The sequence below is a fragment of the Syngnathus scovelli genome, chromosome 2 (genome assembly GCF_024217435.2).
Source record: "Syngnathus scovelli strain Florida chromosome 2, RoL_Ssco_1.2, whole genome shotgun sequence".
Classification (NCBI taxonomy): Eukaryota; Metazoa; Chordata; class Actinopteri; order Syngnathiformes; family Syngnathidae; genus Syngnathus; species Syngnathus scovelli.
Window position 1 is genome coordinate 13,006,736 of NC_090848.1, and position 19,033 is coordinate 13,025,768.

General features: G+C 42.8%; 3 protein-coding genes across 7 annotated transcripts; 1 reads left to right on the top strand and 2 right to left on the bottom strand.

Moving 5' to 3' along the window:
• Positions 1-492: 492 nt before the first annotated feature.
• LOC125987859 (kinesin-like protein KIF3B) lies at positions 493-4,830 on the bottom strand. Of its 2 annotated transcripts, none has more exons than XM_049752409.2 (9): positions 4,591-4,830; positions 2,601-4,081; positions 2,215-2,316; positions 1,965-2,087; positions 1,761-1,879; positions 1,537-1,653; positions 1,358-1,463; positions 1,037-1,242; positions 493-938 (listed from the first exon to the last, which is right to left on the bottom strand). In XM_049752409.2, the coding sequence occupies exons 2-9, from the start codon at positions 3,984-3,986 to the stop codon at positions 833-835; spliced, it is 2,265 nt and encodes a 754-aa protein (XP_049608366.1). In that variant the 5' UTR covers positions 3,987-4,081; positions 4,591-4,830; the 3' UTR covers positions 493-832. The 2 variants fall into 2 exon arrangements, with proteins under 2 accessions (XP_049608366.1, XP_049608365.1); XM_049752408.2 differs by having other exon boundaries at positions 2,601-4,084.
• Positions 4,831-5,377: 547 nt separating this feature from the next.
• LOC125987858 (kinesin-like protein KIF3B) lies at positions 5,378-11,018 on the top strand. 3 transcript variants are annotated; one of them, XR_007488163.1, is made up of 10 exons: positions 5,901-6,053; positions 6,638-8,139; positions 8,236-8,337; positions 8,525-8,647; positions 8,720-8,838; positions 8,903-9,019; positions 9,141-9,246; positions 9,430-9,635; positions 9,723-9,894; positions 10,790-11,018. XR_007488163.1 is itself a non-coding variant. In XM_049752406.2 (9 exons), the coding sequence occupies exons 2-9, from the start codon at positions 6,742-6,744 to the stop codon at positions 9,826-9,828; spliced, it is 2,277 nt and encodes a 758-aa protein (XP_049608363.1). In that variant the 5' UTR covers positions 5,378-5,501; positions 6,638-6,741; the 3' UTR covers positions 9,829-11,018. The 3 variants fall into 3 exon arrangements, 2 of the variants coding, with proteins under 2 accessions (XP_049608363.1, XP_049608362.1); XM_049752406.2 differs by lacking the exon at positions 5,901-6,053 and adding an exon at positions 5,378-5,501 and having other exon boundaries at positions 9,723-11,018; XM_049752405.1 differs by having other exon boundaries at positions 9,723-11,018.
• A 423-nt stretch (positions 11,019-11,441) lies between these two features.
• LOC125987869 (protein-L-isoaspartate O-methyltransferase domain-containing protein 2) lies at positions 11,442-15,664 on the bottom strand. 2 transcript variants are annotated; one of them, XM_049752428.2, is made up of 7 exons: positions 15,314-15,664; positions 14,176-14,336; positions 13,758-13,908; positions 13,409-13,511; positions 13,104-13,275; positions 12,882-13,005; positions 11,442-12,555 (listed from the first exon to the last, which is right to left on the bottom strand). In XM_049752428.2, the coding sequence occupies exons 2-7, from the start codon at positions 14,329-14,331 to the stop codon at positions 12,023-12,025; spliced, it is 1,239 nt and encodes a 412-aa protein (XP_049608385.1). In that variant the 5' UTR covers positions 14,332-14,336; positions 15,314-15,664; the 3' UTR covers positions 11,442-12,022. The 2 variants fall into 2 exon arrangements, with proteins under 2 accessions (XP_049608385.1, XP_049608384.1); XM_049752427.2 differs by lacking the exon at positions 15,314-15,664 and adding an exon at positions 14,574-14,932.
• Between the last annotated feature and the right edge of the window lie 3,369 nt (positions 15,665-19,033).

Sequence of the window (19,033 nt, forward strand, 5' to 3'; positions counted from 1 at the left end):
TTTTGGAGTGCTTTGTACACAAATTGGTTCTGATTAGTTAGAGGTTGCACACGTTGAAGTGATTCATGCTCAAAGATAAAATGGCTATAAAGTGGTGACGAATTCTCAACCACAATCCGCAGATGTTATAAATCCCTTACACCGATTTCGTCACAGGCCGTATTGATGTATTGACGCTGACGTGCAGAGGATCAGAACAAAGCAAGACAAATTCAAATGAAAATTTGTTACAAATTTGTCTATCTTGCAAAGCATTACATTGTCGTTTAGGTATATAGAGCTTGTGGTTTGCAGCTGTAAATCTTCCCTTGCGTGCTTATTCTCGACAGTAGTCTAAAATAAACGAATGAACACGAGATGGCGATGTCAAGTCAGACTTTTGAAACTCCCTACCTCTTGGAAAATTTCTACGTGACACAACTCTGCCCTCTTGTGGCGAGAAAAAAAAACAATCAGTGGCAAAAGGATGAAATCAAACCATGAACAGAAATACTAAGTCCAAATCATGTTGAGTTGACATGAACACGAAAAAACAATAGCAAGCAGTACATGGTGAAATAAATTAATAATAAACAATGTAAATTCAATAAACCGATAAAAACTCTGATTTAAAAATCACACATTTTTTCACAATTTAAGAAATTAAAATCTTGAGTAAGTGGATAGAAAGTGTTTCATGAAAACATTAAGAAATACTCAAATGCGATCACATATTTTGTGCATGTGTTACACTATTCATGCTTACGAAAAGCACGCTTAACATTTGAATTCGGTCTCTGCTGGCTCATACTTGAGCAATAAATAAAATAAACGTTGATGGCAGATTGCACCTTCACTTGGGAACCAGCCCACGGGATTGTGGGTAAATTGGAGATGTAAGATTGTGAGGGCTGCAAGAAGCAGTGTGAGTGCCCGACTGCTTGCTTGATCTTGGTCGACTAAAGGACGAAAGTCATGAGAAACAGTTAAATGAATTAACTAGCATGGCCATGCCAAAGCAAGTAAGCAAATGGCGAAGTGTGTTTCTTTGACCTACCCAGACTTTGGTTTCCTGATGCTTCCACTTATACTGGCGACAAGTGAAAGGCTACTATCAAACCCCGATGCATCCACCTCCAGATCCTCCTCATCCTTCAGAGCATCCTTCAAAGCTGCCACCACCTTTGGGGCGATTACTGGCTGCTGGTAGTTTTTGGTGGTTCGACACGGGAGATCCATTTCGAGCAAGAGGATGTTTTCAGCCTGACAATGTGACAAAAGCCAAAGCAGGTACATGAGGGAGAATTTTGCACTCACCGAGTTTGAGTCATGTTGAAAAAAATATAAGGATTGAAAGAGGGGTGTAAAGTACAGTTACTTTGTATCTCATATCAAGGCTGAGCATCATGACCATGCGGGCATGGTGACTAAGAGGTCTTCTGAATCCAATGGCAGACTGAGGCCTGTTCATCATCCGACGATCACTGAGCACAAATGTGTAGCTATAAGCTAAACAGTTGATGAAGTGAAAACTGTGTATTGCATCATGGGACGTACTGCTCAATGCGTGTGATGGGCTTCATCTTCCAGTATTCATCCTCTTCGTCAAAATAAGCTCTGGTGATTATTTTCTTCTTGTCTTCTGGTGGAATAAAATTATCAATCATCTGAGACCTAAAAGAAGAAAACAATCAAACATGGACCATGAGGAAAAAGGATATCAGCATCATGCAACGTCACGAGTCCAAGTATGCATGAGGAAGAATATAATTGGTCCATACTTGAGTTTTAGGTCCCGGGTAAGTTCATTTTGGGCCTGTTCTAGCTGCTGGCGCACACTGATGTGTGCCTCCTGGATGTCATGGATTTCTGCCTTCACAGCCTCCAGTTTGGCAAACAACTGGAGGGCAAGATCGAACGCAGGACTCCTCAATTGCACAGATTTCACAAACTAGAAAGTAGAACCATAGAGTAACTTAATGTACCTTTTTCACTTTCTTGGTTTTAATGTCAACTTCCTGCTGAAGAGAAGAGTAGGTCTCCTTTAGCTCCAGATTCTCCTCGTCTCGACTTTCCACCTGCTGACGCATCTCTCGCTCTCTCGATTTCTAGAAAAACAAAGGGGTTGTTTCTGTTGAGAAAAGGAGATGCTCCTGGACACCTGAAAATGTCTGGACTGAGAAGATGCAAGGTAGGAAGAATTGAATTTTTAACTAGTGAGGTATTCATACGTACCTGTTCATCGATTTCTTGTCTTTTCAACTCCAGCATCCTCTGCTGCTCGTTTGTATGATCCACAATGTTCTTCCCCCCAACAAGTAGTTTACTCTCCATTGTCTGCAAGGCAAAAAACAGGTGTCCTTTACTTTTGTGACAAATATTACATTTATAACTGGCATCAAATACACTCTTGACTACATTCGATTTCATTCAAGTGAAAGAAACATGGCATTCTGATTAATGTTGATTTTGTGGAATCAATCTCAGGGGGCGGTCATTTTGTCACATTCTGTCAACTGAAATTGACGTCACGTGAGCGCACCCAGGTAACGACCAATCACAGCTCAAGTTGTGAAGGTCACATGACCAAACCCAGAAAACAGGTGATCTGTGAATATTACCTTAATTTTGGTTGCCAGAAGCTCTCCCTCCTTCTGCTCCCTTTTCAGGTCAGCCATTTTCTTCTCCTTCTCTTCAAGTAGTTGAACTTTCTCCTCTGCCACCAGGCTGTGATCCTCCATGATGGCTTTTCTCTCTCTCTCCAGCATTTCCTGCTGCTCCTGCCAATAATCCCCTTTGGTGTCCTCATTGTCATCTTCGTCATCATCATCTGTATTCTGCTCTTCCAGATCCTCTCCAGTCCTCCTCTTTCTCCTTCTGCTTTTCCTTCCAATACGCATCGCCAGTTGTGCCTTCAGTCTTACAATCTCCTCCTGAAATTTCCTGAGCTGGGCATCTTTGGGGTCCTCATTGATGCACGGTGTGTTCTTGATGTTCTTTGCTCTGCTGGAGTAGTGCAGTGTGGTTAAAGTCTCTTCCACGTTGTAAGATGCCGGGCCAATGTTGGCAACCATGACAGTGCGAGCGTTGCCTCCAAGAGAGTCCTGCAAAAGTCGGGTGAGTTTAGAATCTCTGTAAGGGATGTGGCTGCTCTTACCGTCCACCAGAGCCGATATGACATTCCCTAAGGCAGAAAGTGACAGGTTGATTTTCGTAGCTTCTTTCAGCCGCTCCCCCTGAGCCCCGGTCTTGGTCTGCCTTTCACTACCGGCTAGATCCACCAGATTGAGTTTGCCAACTCGGATGTGGTTCTCCCCATCCGGCCCCAGTTCACTGCATTCTACAGTGATGACAAAGATGGCGTGAGAACGGGAGCTGTATTCGTTCATGTTGGTCGAGCCCACTGAGCGATTCTGATTGCCCACGTTCATAATATTTTCAATCTCCTCTTTACTCCTGGTGACAAAGGAGGACAGATTTTTCACATAAACACCCATGTCCGGCTTCTCTCTCAGCTCAAGTTGCCGCGATTGGGCCTTGGAAAGTAAATCTCTGATCTCTTCTTGATAAATCTCCAGATAGGATGCTCGCACCAGGTACTGCTGATTCTGAGATCTTGAAATGTGAGTGAAGATGTGGTCAAACGAGTTGGGGATAACTCCTCTCCTTTCTGGATCATTTCTTGTACCTTCCATGGTGTATGTTTTCCCTGTGCCAGTTTGTCCATAAGCAAAGATGGTTCCATTAAATCCTTGTAGAACGGAATCCACAAGCGGCCTAAAGCTCTCATTGTAGAGTTCGATTTGCTTTGACTTCCAGTTGTAGACCGAATCAAACGTAAACACTTTTGAGGACTTGCAAGATGAAGAGTCTCTCGGGTTCTTGACAATAATTTGTCTCAATTTGACATCAACTGAGACCACACTGTCAAACGTGGCCGCCCGTTCTTTCTCATTCATAGGACGACAACGCACCACTACTTTTATAGACTCCGAGTTAGTGGACATTTTGAACGGAGGGGATGGTCAACACGTGCAGGTTAGCAAGCTGTATCATATGCCCTGCTAGTGAAATCTCACCAGCCGTAAGCACAGATCAGAACCTGCTGAAGAAACAAAGAAAACTTGTCATATGTAAAAACTGTTATTAGCAACAGTCAAGCTAAAATAATAATAATAATAATAATAATAATAATAATAATAATAATAATAATAATAATAATAATAATAATAAAACAGTAAAGATGGTCTTGGTGTCACTACAATCAACAAATTGCTCACTGAGTCAGTGTATCATATAAATACATTTTGTCCAAATTTTATATTTTGCCTTTTTTAACGATAAACTTCAGGATGTTAAATGGAGCAATTCCAAGCGACCTCAACATATAAAATTTACTCTATGGTTTTACCACTTGGGACCAATTACTTGGACTTTTTCTATTGCTCCCAGAGTACACTTTAGAAAATTTAAGGCCTATAATTAAAAGTTTTGTGAGAGATCTTTTCAGTAGATGGGTCACACCGCATAAACAATGCATGCACACTATCTTGCATTGAGCTTTACAACGCACCAATAAATAATTTGGCTCACAAAAGATTTGAAACTTACCTGAACGTGTAGGTAAAATTGTACTGCTTTTAGTCTATATTTGCGTGTCATTGTTTATTATTCGCACGAAATTTTAAAAGTCACCGGCAATAAACCTTCCCAACAAGGTTTACATTGTCCGCAATCTATCACGTGACCCCATAGGTATTTGGCCATTCATTTGACGAAACCAGTCAACCGTGTCAAATGTTATCGCGGGCGTTTCTGACGTTCGGCTTTCTTTCTAAAAAAAAACGTCAGTACATCAGCGTTGTTACTTGTTACCATAGCAACACCGACGGGGGGGGGGGATTCGACTCTTAGTTACAGCGAAATGTACATTTTAAAAAGCTGATTCATCGATCACTTCTGGTTTGAATCCCTAATTTCAGGAACGATAGATAAGCTAGATCGATGGGTTTTTTTTTCGTGTGGGGATAAAGTAGGTGCCCGTTTGAATAAAGTTTTTATTTTATTACCCCCAACAAGTAATTTGAACACTCATATTTTAGCATCAACACAACTAACAGGATCTATAGTTCTATAAGGAGACTACGTATAGTCTCTTTCAATGAAAAGCTTCTGCTTGCCACTTTTCTTATTGTCATCTCATCAATTTAGTAGTAGTAGTAGTTGTAGTAGTTTTAGTTCATAGTAATGTAATTGTGATTCAACTTAGAGCAGCTCCTACACACTAGTTTGTTTTGAACAATAGAAAAAGTATGGATGGATGGATGGATGGATGGATGGATGGATGGATGGATGGATGGATGGATGGATGGATGGATGGATGGATGGATGGAAGAAAGGAAGGAAAAGTACAAATTGTAGAGCCGTGGCTCTGCCATTGATTGCTTTTCCTTAATCTCTTGAGGAATGCGTCTGCTGCACGTCATTTTCCGGGAAAATAAACGCGAGTCTATCTGAGTAATGTAGGTATTTTGCAGCAATACACTATATAACTAATGTTTGTCATATTCAGTATCAATTTAAATTCGATTTTGCAATTTAAATTCGCCATTCAAATATAATTTCCCTCTAAAATGGATTATACATCCTGTTGTTCACTAAATACGCGTATTACTAGTCAAACTTTAGGTTTGTTCGCGTTGCTTATGTTATGGTTTGCCTGTTATAGATAAACCATCTGATAGTCATATGCCGAGCCACGGTTGCCAGATAACAGAGAAAGATGCTTTTAAAGTATCGTTGTCAGCATTCACAAACTACCAAAAATAAGAATGTATTTTAAGATAATCAGATGCATGGAGTATATTTAATTATTTTTAAATGCAGACCGTCACTTTTAACTGTAAACTGCCTTTCATGTTCACTCAGTTGGGGGATGTGGCAGTCGGATGTGGCAACTCAGACGCGGACCATTGTGGCAATGAGCCAGTGGCTAACAGTATCGGATTAGCTAAGGAACGAAGCTGCATTTTTTTTTTTACGTAACTTTTTTTTGTTAAATAACTTGGGGAAGGGTATGTATCCAATGCAGAGGTTCTAAACGCCTGAAATGTTTCTTATTCGTTTGGTGATATGGTGAATGTATCCGATTATTCGGTTCTGCAACAAGGAAAAAGCTGCGATAAGACTTGTAGCCTAGGTTACCTGTGTGTTTGCTATTGCTTGGTCGATTTTGTCGTCTCATGGTGGGGCTGTAGTTTATTTTAGCTTGCGTCTGTTCGTCGATCCGGCAAGTTAAAGGATTGTTACTAACTTTAATATGATGCCGTACCGTACGAACCAATTGCGTGCCGTGCTAGTAGAATCAACATTTACGGATCAATGACGCTAGCAAGTTGTTACCGTTTAATGATCTTATTTTATGAAGATGCCCGTAATTTATAACTATCAGTGCTTTGTGCTGTCACCAGATTTATTGCAGTCATTGCTTGCAACATTGCTGTGGTTTTGCAGTACTTTGGCTTTCCATTGCAATCGGTTGAAACTGAACCACAACCAAAATATACCCTTTTAATGACAATGTTTATTGCTGGCTACCATGTCATCACATATTGCAGCATTGGCCGTCATTAACATCTGTTGTTGTTTTTGCCAACAGGTTCTGATGTCGATGGTTCTGTTGGTAGGATTTCCCTGACACCTTGCTTGAAAAACAGAAGGAACTGTGTATCATACTGAGTGTGTAATCCTCTGGTCCACATCATGTCCAAAAGCAAGAGTTCGGAGTCAGTGAAAGTAGTGGTCCGTTGTCGCCCCATGAATGAGAAAGAACTGGCAGCCACATATGAGTGTGTGGTGTCTGTTGATGTCAAATTTGGTCAAATTATTGTCCGGAACCCCAGGGAAGCTTCTGCTGGTGAACTGCCCAAAGTTTTCACATTTGATTCAGTCTATGACTGCAATTCAAAGCAACTAGATTTATATGATGAAACCTTTAGGCCCCTTGTGGATTCCGTTCTCCAAGGATTTAACGGAACCATCTTTGCTTATGGACAAACAGGCACAGGGAAAACATACACCATGGAGGGTGTAAAAAATGACCCAGAAAGGAGAGGAGTTATCCCCAACTCATTTGACCACGTCTTCACTCACATTTCAAGATCTCAGAATCAGCAGTACCTGGTGCGAGCATCATATCTGGAGATCTATCAAGAGGAAATCAGAGATTTACTCTCCAAGGACCAAGCTCGACGTTTGGAGTTGAGAGAGAGGCCGGACACTGGCGTTTATGTTAAGGACCTGTCATCATTTGTCACCAAGAGTGTGCGGGAAATCGAAAATGTCATGAACGTGGGCAATCAGAATCGCTCAGTGGGCTCGACCAACATGAACGAACACAGCTCCCGTTCTCACGCCATCTTTGTCATCACTGTAGAATGCAGTGAACTGGGGCCGGATGGGGAGAACCACATCCGAGTTGGCAAACTCAATCTGGTGGATCTAGCCGGTAGTGAAAGGCAGACCAAGACCGGGGCTCAGGGGGAGCGGCTGAAAGAAGCTACGAAAATCAACCTGTCACTTTCTGCTTTAGGGAATGTCATATCGGCTCTGGTGGACGGTAGGAGCAGCCACATCCCTTACAGAGATTCTAAACTCACCCGACTTTTGCAGGACTCTCTTGGAGGCAACGCTCGCACTGTCATGGTCGCCAACATTGGCCCGGCATCTTACAACGTGGAAGAGACTTTAACCACGCTACGCTACTCAAACAGGGCAAAGAACATCAAGAATAAGCCCCGTGTTAATGAGGACCCCAAAGATGCTTTGCTCAGAAAGTTTCAAGAGGAGATTGCAAAACTGAAGGCGCAACTCGAGAGGCGTACAGGAAAGAAAAACAAGAGGAGGCATAAGAGGAGGGGCGATTGTAGCAGTGGCGACGGTCACGAAGAAGCCAGCGGAGAGGAAGATGAAGTGGACGACAACAGAATTGATTATTGGCGGGAGCAGCAGGAGAAGCTGGAGAGGGAGAGGAAAGCCATCATGGAGGATCACAGTCTGGTGGCTGAAGAGAAAGCTCAACTCCTGAAGGAGAAGCAGAAGAAAATGGAAGACCTTAAGAAAGAGCAGGAAGCAGGAGACATGTTGTCAGCCAAAGTTCGGGTAAGTGGACATGGACTCATTCAATCCATTCTCCGGTGTAATGAGGCGTTGCAGTTGATTTCATTTTTTTTTTTCCCCCTTTTTTACTTCTTCCAGGCCATGGAAAGTAAACTTTTAGTTGGAGGGAAGAACATTGTAGATCATACCAATGAGCAGCAGAAGATGCTGGAGCTGAAAAGACAGGAAATTGCTGAACAAGTAAGAACAATAAATTTGACTTTATCGGCTTCCATTAAGGATCATGTGAGGTCTCGATAGAAGCTTAAGCCACCTGTGTCCTGTAGCATGACGTCTGCATCTTCTTTTTCATGCTAAATTGAAAATGTGGAATCTGGAATACGCTGGGTTAGGGTTAATGGGTCGGTTAATTTTTTTCTGTTTCTAGAAACGGAAAGAGCGAGAGATGCAACAACAAATGGAGTGTCGAGATGAGGAAACTCTGGAGCTGAAGGAGACGTACAGTTCTTTGCAACAGGAAGTCGACATTAAAACCAAGAAACTGAAAAAGGTAGCCACTGCAGCGTTGATTCCAAGAATGATTCAGGTCAACCTTTCTTGGCTTCTTTGTTTTTCTCTCCAGTTGTTTGCCAAACTGCAGGCAGTGAAGGCAGAAATCCACGACATCCAGGAAGCGCACATCAATGAGCGCCAGGAGCTGGAGCAGACCCAGAATGAGCTCACCAGAGACCTTAAACTCAAGTATGAAGTCTGCACTTGCCCATGCAACTTCTACTTTCTCATTGTCTAATTCTTTGCATTGTAGGCATCTGATCATTGAGAATTTCATTCCATTCGAAGAGAAGAACAAAATAGTCAACAGGGCTTTCTTCGACGACGAGGATGAATACTGGAAGATGAGGCCCATCACACATATTGAGGAGTGAGTTATCGCATTAGATAGCATGCACACATTAACAGCCTGTCTCCACTTGAATAAAGAAAATGTAATTATGTACAAGGGAGTATTTGTTTCGTCTCATTGTATGTTTGTTTGTTTTCAGTGAACATCAGATGATGAGCAGGCCTCAGTCCGCTATTGGTTTCCGAAGGCCTCTCAGTAACCATGCTCGGATGGCCATGAAGGATAGCCCTGACGTGAGATATAAAGTAAGTTGTTCATTTAAATGAGAATATTAGCTTAAAAACACGCGTATATTTGGGAACGAGCGTCGTTAGAATCCACAATACAGAAATGTAACCCAACAAAAAATGACTTTTGCACAAATTTCTCAAATTGTGTCATAGTTGGCACCAAACATGTTCCCGGTTTGTTTTTGTCTCATCCGCCAGGCTGAGAACATCCTTCTGTTGGGCATGGAAATGCCATCGCGGACCACCAAAGATTATCAGCAGCCAGTTATCGCCCCAAAGGTAGCAGCGGCTCTGGAAGACGCGCTGAAGAATGAGTCCGATCTTCAGGTTGACGCCTCTGGATTTAATAGCAGCTTTGCACCTCCCGCCAGTGCCAGTGGAAGTCTCAGGAAACCAAAATCGGCGTAAGTTGGACAAACAAGCAACACTTCATTCATTCAAATGTCTTCACGTTGAGATTTCATTGATCAAATTGGTTTCTTGTCATTCAGTCGACCAAGAACAGGCAAGCAGTCAAACACTTGGACTTCTTCGTTCAATGTTCACAATCCACCCTCTCCAATTTACCCACAATCCCGTGGGCTGGTCCCCAAGTGAAAGCTGCGGCCTGCTACCCACCTCTGCTGTGCAGCTCAAAAGAGGATGCTTTTTATCCTGCCCAAGGTAACACTATTGTGAAATCTGCAAAAGACACAAGAAAGTATAAACATTAATGCTGCTTTGTAGGGAAAAAATGAATTGTTACCACTATTTGCTACTATCAGATGCTTTTTAATCTTTGAGTATATTTAAAGAACGTTCGTCACAACACAAGGACTCGTGGCCACGGTGTGCAACAGTCTACTGAACTTGGCCAACTTTAAAGTTCTTAATGTAAAGAAACCAAATGCCAATTTGTCCTAAGAGTTCAAATATCACTTGCTCGGCACATTCCACAGAATAATGAATCGAGGTGAGGCCAGTTGTGTTCCACACAGTTAGTCATGCGCTATGGGTGACGTCCAGCTGAAAGAGCCCACTTGGGTCAGCCATCCCGGTAAGCACGAAGGTGGTCTCGATGCAAGTGATGAACGTCAAAGTGAAAGCAAAGAGGGGCGTACAATAGATATTGCAACTGAAAGCTTCCCAGGTCAATATTGTTCCAAATGACCAATATGTACCCCATGATGAAAAATGCACTTTTTACAGTGGACACACTAATTGGTCAGCAAGCTGTGATGCGTGTCAACATGGACTTTGTGTTCAAATACTTTTTGTAGAATTTTCCGACACAACATTGACACTTGTCTCACCCACTGACAAGTGCCATTGCAATGAGATAAATATTCAATTAACCTGTCTGAGGTTATAACGCTGTTTGAAGCATGTTCATAAAATGATGTTTTTGCTAAATATAAATACTAGCATTCATCATGTTACATATTTTAAAGCTAAAACAAACACTATTGAGCTAAGTTTGAATTATAATTCTGTTTATGCTCGTCAGAAGCAAAACATTGTGGAGACTGCTGTTCCCTGTTTGCTAAGTTAAGCATTTCCCTCTTTCATATTCCTCCAGACATTCCAACAGGTTAAGAGTCAGAGGTGGAACTGTAATCGATTGTCGTCTAGTTGATGTATAAATGTGAAGAGGATGTAATCATTTTTCCAGGTTAGCTTGCTGCAAGTCTTCACTTGTCACTTTACTAATACTGTATACAAAAGTTACCTGATGATATCTTTTTGTATTGTTCACAATGTTGGCAATGAAAATGAGTCATAAAAATGAGTAGTGAACACAATACTAATCACTGCTTTCAAGAAATGTTTTTACGATACTTGTATTGCGTAGAACTCTCACAAATGTCAGATTTAGTCAGTTTATAAAAAATGAGCATCAATTGAAAACTGGAATGAGTTTTGTCAGCTTTTGACATACCAGAATTTCAGTAGTTGGTACCAATACCTGGTGATTTTCCACGATTTTCGATACTGATTCGGTACCACGGTAAAAAAACAAAACAGAATCCACTTACTTTTAAAATCACTCAACCCTCACCATGTGCCCAAATGTAATTTTGCATATTTGAGCCTTTGCGCACTTTGTCTGTGTTTGACATTAAATACGTTTGCTAACCGTATCGCGTCATAATGACGGACATTTTTATTTGAGCTGTGTTTAAGGAATTTATTTCCAGAACAGTTGTGGCTGACCCCCAATAATGGAACTATTTACTTTAGTCGAATCCACTTTATTACAGCAGTCAATAATACAGCTCAAATTACAAAAACCAACAACCTATTTATTCACACCATTCCTGGTGCATTATACAAAAATGATCATATAGTACATTCAGCAGCAAATCAAAACTGCACATCGATCAAACAAGATGGGACTGTTGAATAGAGTCTACACCAGGGATCACCAACATGTTGCCCACGAAAATCGGGCAGCCCCCAAGCACCAAGGTAGCCCAGGGGCCTCTTGTAAAAATGGCTCACCAGTGAATGGGACATTATGACTTCCTAGGAATGCTGTAGAAATGATTCATAGAAATAGTGTGGCGAGTTGATATTCAAATCATCATTGCTGATTATTATGACAACATATTTAAGATCATTTGAGCACATTTGTTAATTCTAAAAATTTGTTTCAAAATGGCGGCCCATGAATTAGTAGCCAAGAAGTAGCTCTCAGTTGGTGACCCCTGGTCTACCATTAGCTAGGGCTAGATGATGTCAGGCATGCTGTCCTGCTGTCTGCAGGGCGGGTAGGTGGGGGGTTGTCTTCAAGTCTCTGCTGCCTGGTTGCTCACTTGTTTCTGTAGTACAAGAGGAACCTCTTCAAAGGCTCAGGCAGCGGAAGGCTGAGGATCCTCTCTCGCAACACGTTGACAGCAGGCTGAACTCGGAGAAGTTCTCCGGTCTCCCTCTCCTCCTCCTCCTCTTCCTCCTGCTCCTCTTCAACCTCTTCCTCCACCATCTCCTCATCTGCCATCAAGCCTCGAGCTACCCTCCTGCACCGCCTGACCTCCCTCCGGCCCGCCTCCTCGTCCTCGGCTCTCCCTCCCTGGTTATTGTTACTGTCCAAAGACGCAGGGCTCATAGCGCTGCCGACCACCTGGCGGGTGGCCAGGACGAGGGCGTTGCAGCGACGCCGGTGCACGCGGCGGCGTTTGAAGCGAGGGCCGTATTTGTGAAGCCCGGCCACGGCCAGACCCCTGCCCACGCTAAACGAGGAGCCGCGGGTGCGAGATTGGCATTCTCCTGCGTCACTGGTCGCTCGCAGCGTATGGCGGATGCAGAAACGAGCGAGCTCCTGTAATGTCCGTACCTCATACTTTGCTGCAAAATTGAAACAAGAGTAAAAGTAGACGGTCAAGGTAAGCCAACTCATTTTAGCCAATTGTATGACATGTTACTGAGCAAACCTTATAATTCTTGTTTTTTTCATTATTAATTTAAAAAACAATCCTGTTTCCTGAATCTATAAGCACTTCAGTTGATTTAAATCAAATTACTTTGTTAGACCCCCAAAATCTGGTGTTATTGCTGACATTAAGAGCTGGTTGTGAAGGAAATTATTTATAAAAGTGACGTGAAAAAACTAGTGAGGCCGGTTGAAATTGTACATTGCCACGTTCTATTGATAACCAGATCACGTGACTTACGCAGTGGAACAGTCTTGGGTTTGCCATTCACGTTGTGTTTGGGCTGAATGAGAGGAGCAAAGGACACAGAAATGATCTTTTTGGTCTCCCAGCTGTTTGGTCCTGTGCGGGTGATCTTGGTCAGCTGCAAAAAGAAGGAATTCGTCATATGTGTGCGGGCCGATGTATATTCACACACATGACGGTAGTCTATGTTCCTAAGGTTAACATCCATACACTAACCTTTTCCTCAAGCGGCATGACCAGGATGCCGCCAACCTTAATTAGGTTCTTCACATATTTCTCGTGATCCTTCTGCACCCCGGCCCCACAGTAAACTCTGTCGTACTGACGGCTCTCCGGAGAGATCTCCAGACAGTTGCCCACCACAAAAGATGGCTCGCAGAACTCAAATCTGTTTGGAGGCAAAGCAAGGGTAAATAGCAACCTTTCAGCCAAAGCTTCCTGCTATTCAGGTTCACAATCATGGCAATTGATTTGCAGTGTTTAAAGTCTAGACAGTGTCATAAAACTATTCTGATACTCACTTGTCAAAACTGTCACTGGTTTTGATGAAAGAATCAAGCTTTTGGTAGGCATACTCGATGACGTCAGCATGCAACTCAATCCCATGATTCACTCCAAATGGTCCTGGGACAATTCAAACACATAATATGTACTGTATAAACTGTGCCAGTAATGACTTTTGTTTTTTAAAGAAGCAAAAATGGATACACTTTTCTACAAAAATGTTGCACATAGCTCATATTGTTCATGAAACAAACGTTTAGAATTCCAGGCTCCAGGTTGTTGCTTCTTTCTAAAATGCTGCCTAATTCACACAACAATAACAGATGAAGCTTCATTCGGATGTTGCAAATATAGTCAATCACCTACCCAGTATGAGCCCCACCATAGTACTGAGATAGCCCGTCCCACTGCCAAGATTTAGGAAAGAGACACGAGGGTGAAGGTCCAAAGCCTCCATCACTTCAGAGTAGATACATGGAGCTGACAGGTGAATGTTCCCATGCCGCCAAGCCAAATCCTAAATTTCAAGAAACATTAAGCAAGTCAACTTTCTTGTAACTACAAATATGTGAATCTACCAGGCCCTGGTCACAAAACGTAAACACTTAATTCAAATGAGTAACTTATATATAATGTTCCGAATGGACTCTTCTTTACTCAATTTTTCTGCTGACTTCTCTTTAAGGGCCATTGATGTCAGACCACAGTACTTTCTCCCCTACTCTCATGTTTACTGCACTTGATTTTTGTTTGCTTGCTTTTGCAGAGTTTCAACTTTGCTCACCTTGTAGGCGTTCTCCCTGTACTCATCGAGGTAATAGTCGGCGCGGTCAACGGCACGAAAAGCCCGCTCCACCAAGTCTGAGCGGATGTAGTAGGCCTCTTTCAGATTGTCAATCAAGTCATCATTGTCCTCGCCGGCACTCACAGCTCCACCCATGATGCCTAAAGGTGACGAAACACATGCAGTGAGTCCAATGTAGGAATCTAGGAATTAGATTTGGAGGTTTTTACAGAGAAAAGATAAACATCTTGCATAGGTTTTTAAAAGCATTTGGACTTCACTTCTGATGGCAACTTATTTCGTTTGCATGCAACATAACAAACAGCTCATAGCAGCTTCACCATGTTAGCTTTGAAATTTGGGCTCCATGAACTGACTCTCCCCCACCATGTTCTTACCTAACATTCATTCTACACGTTTATTAGAGGTTTCGGGTCCTCTTGGGGTTGAAATTCTGCTTTTGGCAGCATAACGCAAGTACGGGTAGGTGTGAATGAATGCAAGCCTTTGTGCTACCGAGCGGTGTTAAAAACAACAGCAGAGCTCCGGACCAAACAGGACCAAAAGATCACAGGCTGACCGCAAAGCCATAAAACACAAAAAGGAATTTGAATAGACCCGTTTGGTTGCGCATATGGATGCAGACACGAAGTGCGACACCGCCATCCGCGTGTATAAAATCTAGCGTCGATTATTTAAATGAAAAATCGGTGGAATGGAAAAGTGGGGCCACGGCGCGGCGCTGTGACCAAATCGTCTCGCGGTATCACATAAAGTCAGTAGGCTACGGGATCTACTTCCCTACAAAGCTCTTCCATTAGAGCAGTAAATCGTCGATTCATTCAAGTAGCTTTCAGGTTGATTGCTAGAAAGACGTGTAAAAATCACAATGCATACGTTTACGCGAGCTTCCATTTTTGTCCTCACTTATACACCACTTTAACAGCAAATTTGACGCGAACTGGTTGTTTACAATCAAGATCGCCATAAATGAATCATTCAGCATAACTGCGTTCAAACGAGAGGGCCAAAACAAACCAACGTCGTCGTCTTCGCCAGTAGGGGGAGGGGAGAAACAATGGAGACGCAAAGAAAACATCCATTTAACTGCTTACAAACTACGTTAGGCCATACGGACCTTGATGGGCCGCTGATGGAGCTTTTCAGCTTGTGGTCTCTTCAATAGCCAGCCTCTTGTTCGCGGATCTAGTTAAAAACACACCAACTGCAGGATGTAAACATTGGGCCGGCTGACGCTTTGACGTCAGACGTAAATCAAGCGATGACGCGAATGTAGTCAGCAAGTACACGTTCACAGACTTTGCAGACAGAGCCAAGAAATTTAGCGACTGTGTTCTCGCAAAGTCGCACACGTCATTTCTGTAGTCCCACTTGTTTTCTTCTTTTCATGGCTAGGTTTGCCACATCACACTGGCGAATGCATGCTCCGTGCCTCCTCTGCAAAATAGTGTTGGCTCGTGAGTGAACGATTCGTTCAAACGAACTAATCTTTTCAGTGAACAAGAGTGAACGAATCTCTTCCTAAAGTGATTCGTTCTTTTTTCAGTTCATATGACTTCAACCAGTAGGTGTCGGTAATGCGCGTTGAAGCTGGTGCCATCTCGCCGTAAAACAAAACGAAGAAGAAAATGACGTAACTTCCTCTTCACGAATGAGTCATGATTTGCATTTCCCGTTCACCAACTGAACGGATGTGAGTGAACGAGTCAGTGATTTGCATTTCCAGTTCATCGCGAGAACGGATCAGTGAGGGAATGAATCCTGACTTTCCCGTTCGCGAACGAGTCTACCTTCCCGGGCATCAACGGATACCGTCTGTGAACATGTTGCGTCTCCTGGTGTGAACTATGTAAGCCAGAATGTAGATTTACGATTTGCCAAGGAAGGGAAGAACCACTCACTGAAACACCACTTCTTTTATGCAAGATTTCTCCAAGCTAACGGCTAACTTTATTGCATGAATTGATGCGCCGTTATGCAACAGCAGGGAGATTATGCTTCTCTTTGGGTAATCTTGAGTTTATAACACCTATAGTAGTTTTTAAATAACGTGTATGCATATATATATATGCCTAAATATATCTACTGCAATTTCACATTGGATTGCTGGTTTGAAATTTACTTTTATTATTATTATTATTATTTTTAAATAAACATTTATGTTAAAACTTGTCTGGTGTTTCAGTCCTTGTTTTTATATTCGCCAATTAAAACATAAAAATTAGACATTTAGTTAACTGCTTTATATGTGTAGGTACACTTCATGGACACTTCAATAGGTACACTACACGAGGTAAAAAATAAATAAATAAGAGGTTAATTGCACAATATAAGCACCTCTGAGTCCTTATCTCATACTTGGGATCGAACCATGTACTTACCGAGCAAAAGCCCTTATGACTAACCAGTCAGCTATCGCGACCTGGTGGCCGATGGCCGTCTGCACTGTTTTGTACTAGTGATGTGCATTCCAGTTAACAATCTTTAGAATCATTTACACTACACTTTATTTGTTTTTTGTTTTTTTTTTACCTCGTGTAGTGCACCTATTGTAGTGTCCATGAGGTGTACCTAATCACAGGCCACTTCAATAGGGAAAAAGCTTAAGTGAAAGTGAAAAGTGCCACACTCGCCCTCACCCCCACCTCCTGATTGGCTGTTTGAGCTGTGACGTCACTTGGACACTCCATTAGGTACACAGCCATTTTCAAGTGTACCTAATAACAGGCCACTTTATTAGGGCAATATCATGGTCAAAGGTCACATGTGTCAAACTCTAGTCCTCGGGGCCACGTTCCAACATGTTTTCCAAGTGACCCTCGTTAAGCGCAGGTGCGTGAAAAGTTTTAGCTTCTTTCACGTTCAAAAGGAGCTAAAAGTTTTCACGCACCTGCACTTAACGAGGGAATCTCACGGACACTCCATTAGGTACACCGCCATTTTCAAGTGCACCTAATAACAGGCCACTTTATTAGGGAAATATCATGGTCAAAGGTCACATGTGTCAAGCTCTAGTCCTCGGGGCCACGTTCCAACATGTTTTCCAAGTGACACTTGTTAAGCGCAGGTGCGTGAAAAGTTTTAGCTTCTTTCACGTTCAAAAGGAGCTAAAAGTTTTCACGCACCTGCACTTAACGAGGGAATCTCACGGACACTCCATTAGGTACACCGCCATTTTCAAGTGCACCTAATAACAGGCCACTTTATTAGGGAAATATCATGGTCAAAGGTCACGTGTCAAGCTCTAGTCCTCGGGGCTGCGTTCCAACATGTTTTCCAAGTGACCCTCGTTAAGCGCAGGTGCGTGAAAAGTTTTAGCTTCTTTCACGTTCAAAAGGAGCTAAAAGTTTTCACGCACCTGCACTTAACGAGGGAATCTCACGGACACTCCATTAGGTACACCGCCATTTTCAAGTGCACCTAATAACAGGCCACTTTATTAGGGAAATATCATGGTCAAAGGTCACATGTGTCAAGCTCTAGTCCTCGGGGCCACGTTCCAACATGTTTTCCAAGTGACACTAGTTAAGCGCAGGTGCGTGAAAAGTTTTAGCTTCTTTCACGTTCAAAAGGAGCTAAAAGTTTTCACGCACCTGCACTTAACGAGGGAATCTCACGGACACTCCATTAGGTACACCGCCATTTTCAAGTGCACCTAATAACAGGCCACTTTATTAGGGAAATATCATGGTCAAAGGTCACGTGTCAAGCTCTAGTCCTCGGGGCTGCGTTCCAACATGTTTTCCAAGTGACCCTCGTTAAGCGCAGGTGCGTGAAAAGTTTTAGCTTCTTTCACGTTCAAAAGGAGCTAAAAGTTTTCACGCACCTGCACTTAACGAGGGAATCTCACGGACACTCCATTAGGTACACCGCCATTTTCAAGTGCACCTAATAACAGGCCACTTTATTAGGGAAATATCATGGTCAAAGGTCACATGTGTCAAGCTCTAGTCCTCAGGGCCGCGTTCCAACATGTTTTCCAAGTGACCCTCGTTAAACGCAGGTGCGTGAAAAGTTTTAGCTTCTTTCACGTTCAAAAGGAGCTAAAAGTTTTCACGCACCTGCACTTAACGAGGGAATCTCACGGACACTCCATTAGGTACACCGCCATTTTCAAGTGCACCTAATAACAGGCCACTTTATTAGGGAAATATCATGGTCAAAGGTCACGTGTCAAGCTCTAGTCCTCAGGGCCGCGTTCCAACATGTTTTCCAAGTGACCCTCGTTAAGCGCAGGTGCGTGAAAAGTTTTAGCTTCTTTCACGTTCAAAAGGAGCTAAAAGTTTTCACGCACCTGCACTTAACGAGGGAATCTCACGGACACTCCAGTAGGTACACCGCCATTTTCAAGTGCACCTAATAACAGGCCACTTTATTAGGGAAATATCATGGTCAAAGGTCACAGGTGTCAAGCTCTAGTCCTCGGGGCTGCGTTCCAACATGTTTTCCAAGATTCCCTCGTTCCCTGGTTTAAGTAAAAACTGCCACACCCGCCCTCACCCCCACTTTCTGATTGGCTGTTTGATCTGTGACGTCACTTGGACACTCCATTAGGTACACCGCCATTTTCAGGTGTACCTAATAACAGGCCACTTCATTAGGGAAAAATCATGGCCAAAACTGAACTGAAAGTGAAAAGTGCCACACCCGCCCTCACCCCACCTCCTGAATGGCTGGTTGATCTGTGACGTCACTCGTACACTCCATTAGGTACACCACCATTTTCAGGTGTACCTAATAACTTTATGTATTTTTTGTACGTGTCAAGAATGTGTATTTGACTACTTGCTCTTTATTTTGGGGGACACCAACACATTTGACACAACGTAAAACACAT

What these genes read in the sequence shown, in the direction of transcription:
- LOC125987858 (XM_049752406.2), top strand. Translation starts at nt 6,742, where the DNA reads ATGTCCAAAAGCAAGAGTTCGGAGTCAGTGAAAGTAGTGGTCCGTTGT. An exon ending in AAACCAAGAAACTGAAAAAG is followed by an intron (nt 8,648 to 8,719) that starts GTAGCCACTGCA and finishes TTTTCTCTCCAG; the next exon opens with TTGTTTGCCAAACTGCAGGC. An exon ending in ACCAGAGACCTTAAACTCAA is followed by an intron (nt 8,839 to 8,902) that starts GTATGAAGTCTG and finishes TTTGCATTGTAG; the next exon opens with GCATCTGATCATTGAGAATT.
- LOC125987859 (XM_049752409.2), bottom strand. Translation starts at nt 3,986, where the DNA reads ATGTCCACTAACTCGGAGTCTATAAAAGTAGTGGTGCGTTGTCGTCCT. An exon ending in ACCCGGGACCTAAAACTCAA is followed by an intron (nt 1,654 to 1,760) that starts GTATGGACCAAT and finishes TTCTTCTTTTAG; the next exon opens with GTCTCAGATGATTGATAATT. An exon ending in GCCTTGATATGAGATACAAA is followed by an intron (nt 1,243 to 1,357) that starts GTAACTGTACTT and finishes TCACATTGTCAG; the next exon opens with GCTGAAAACATCCTCTTGCT.
- LOC125987869 (XM_049752427.2), bottom strand. An exon ending in ACCAGTGACAGTTTTGACAA is followed by an intron (nt 13,276 to 13,408) that starts GTGAGTATCAGA and finishes GCCTCCAAACAG; the next exon opens with ATTTGAGTTCTGCGAGCCAT. An exon ending in ACCCAAGACTGTTCCACTGC is followed by an intron (nt 12,556 to 12,881) that starts GTAAGTCACGTG and finishes TCAATTTTGCAG; the next exon opens with CAAAGTATGAGGTACGGACA.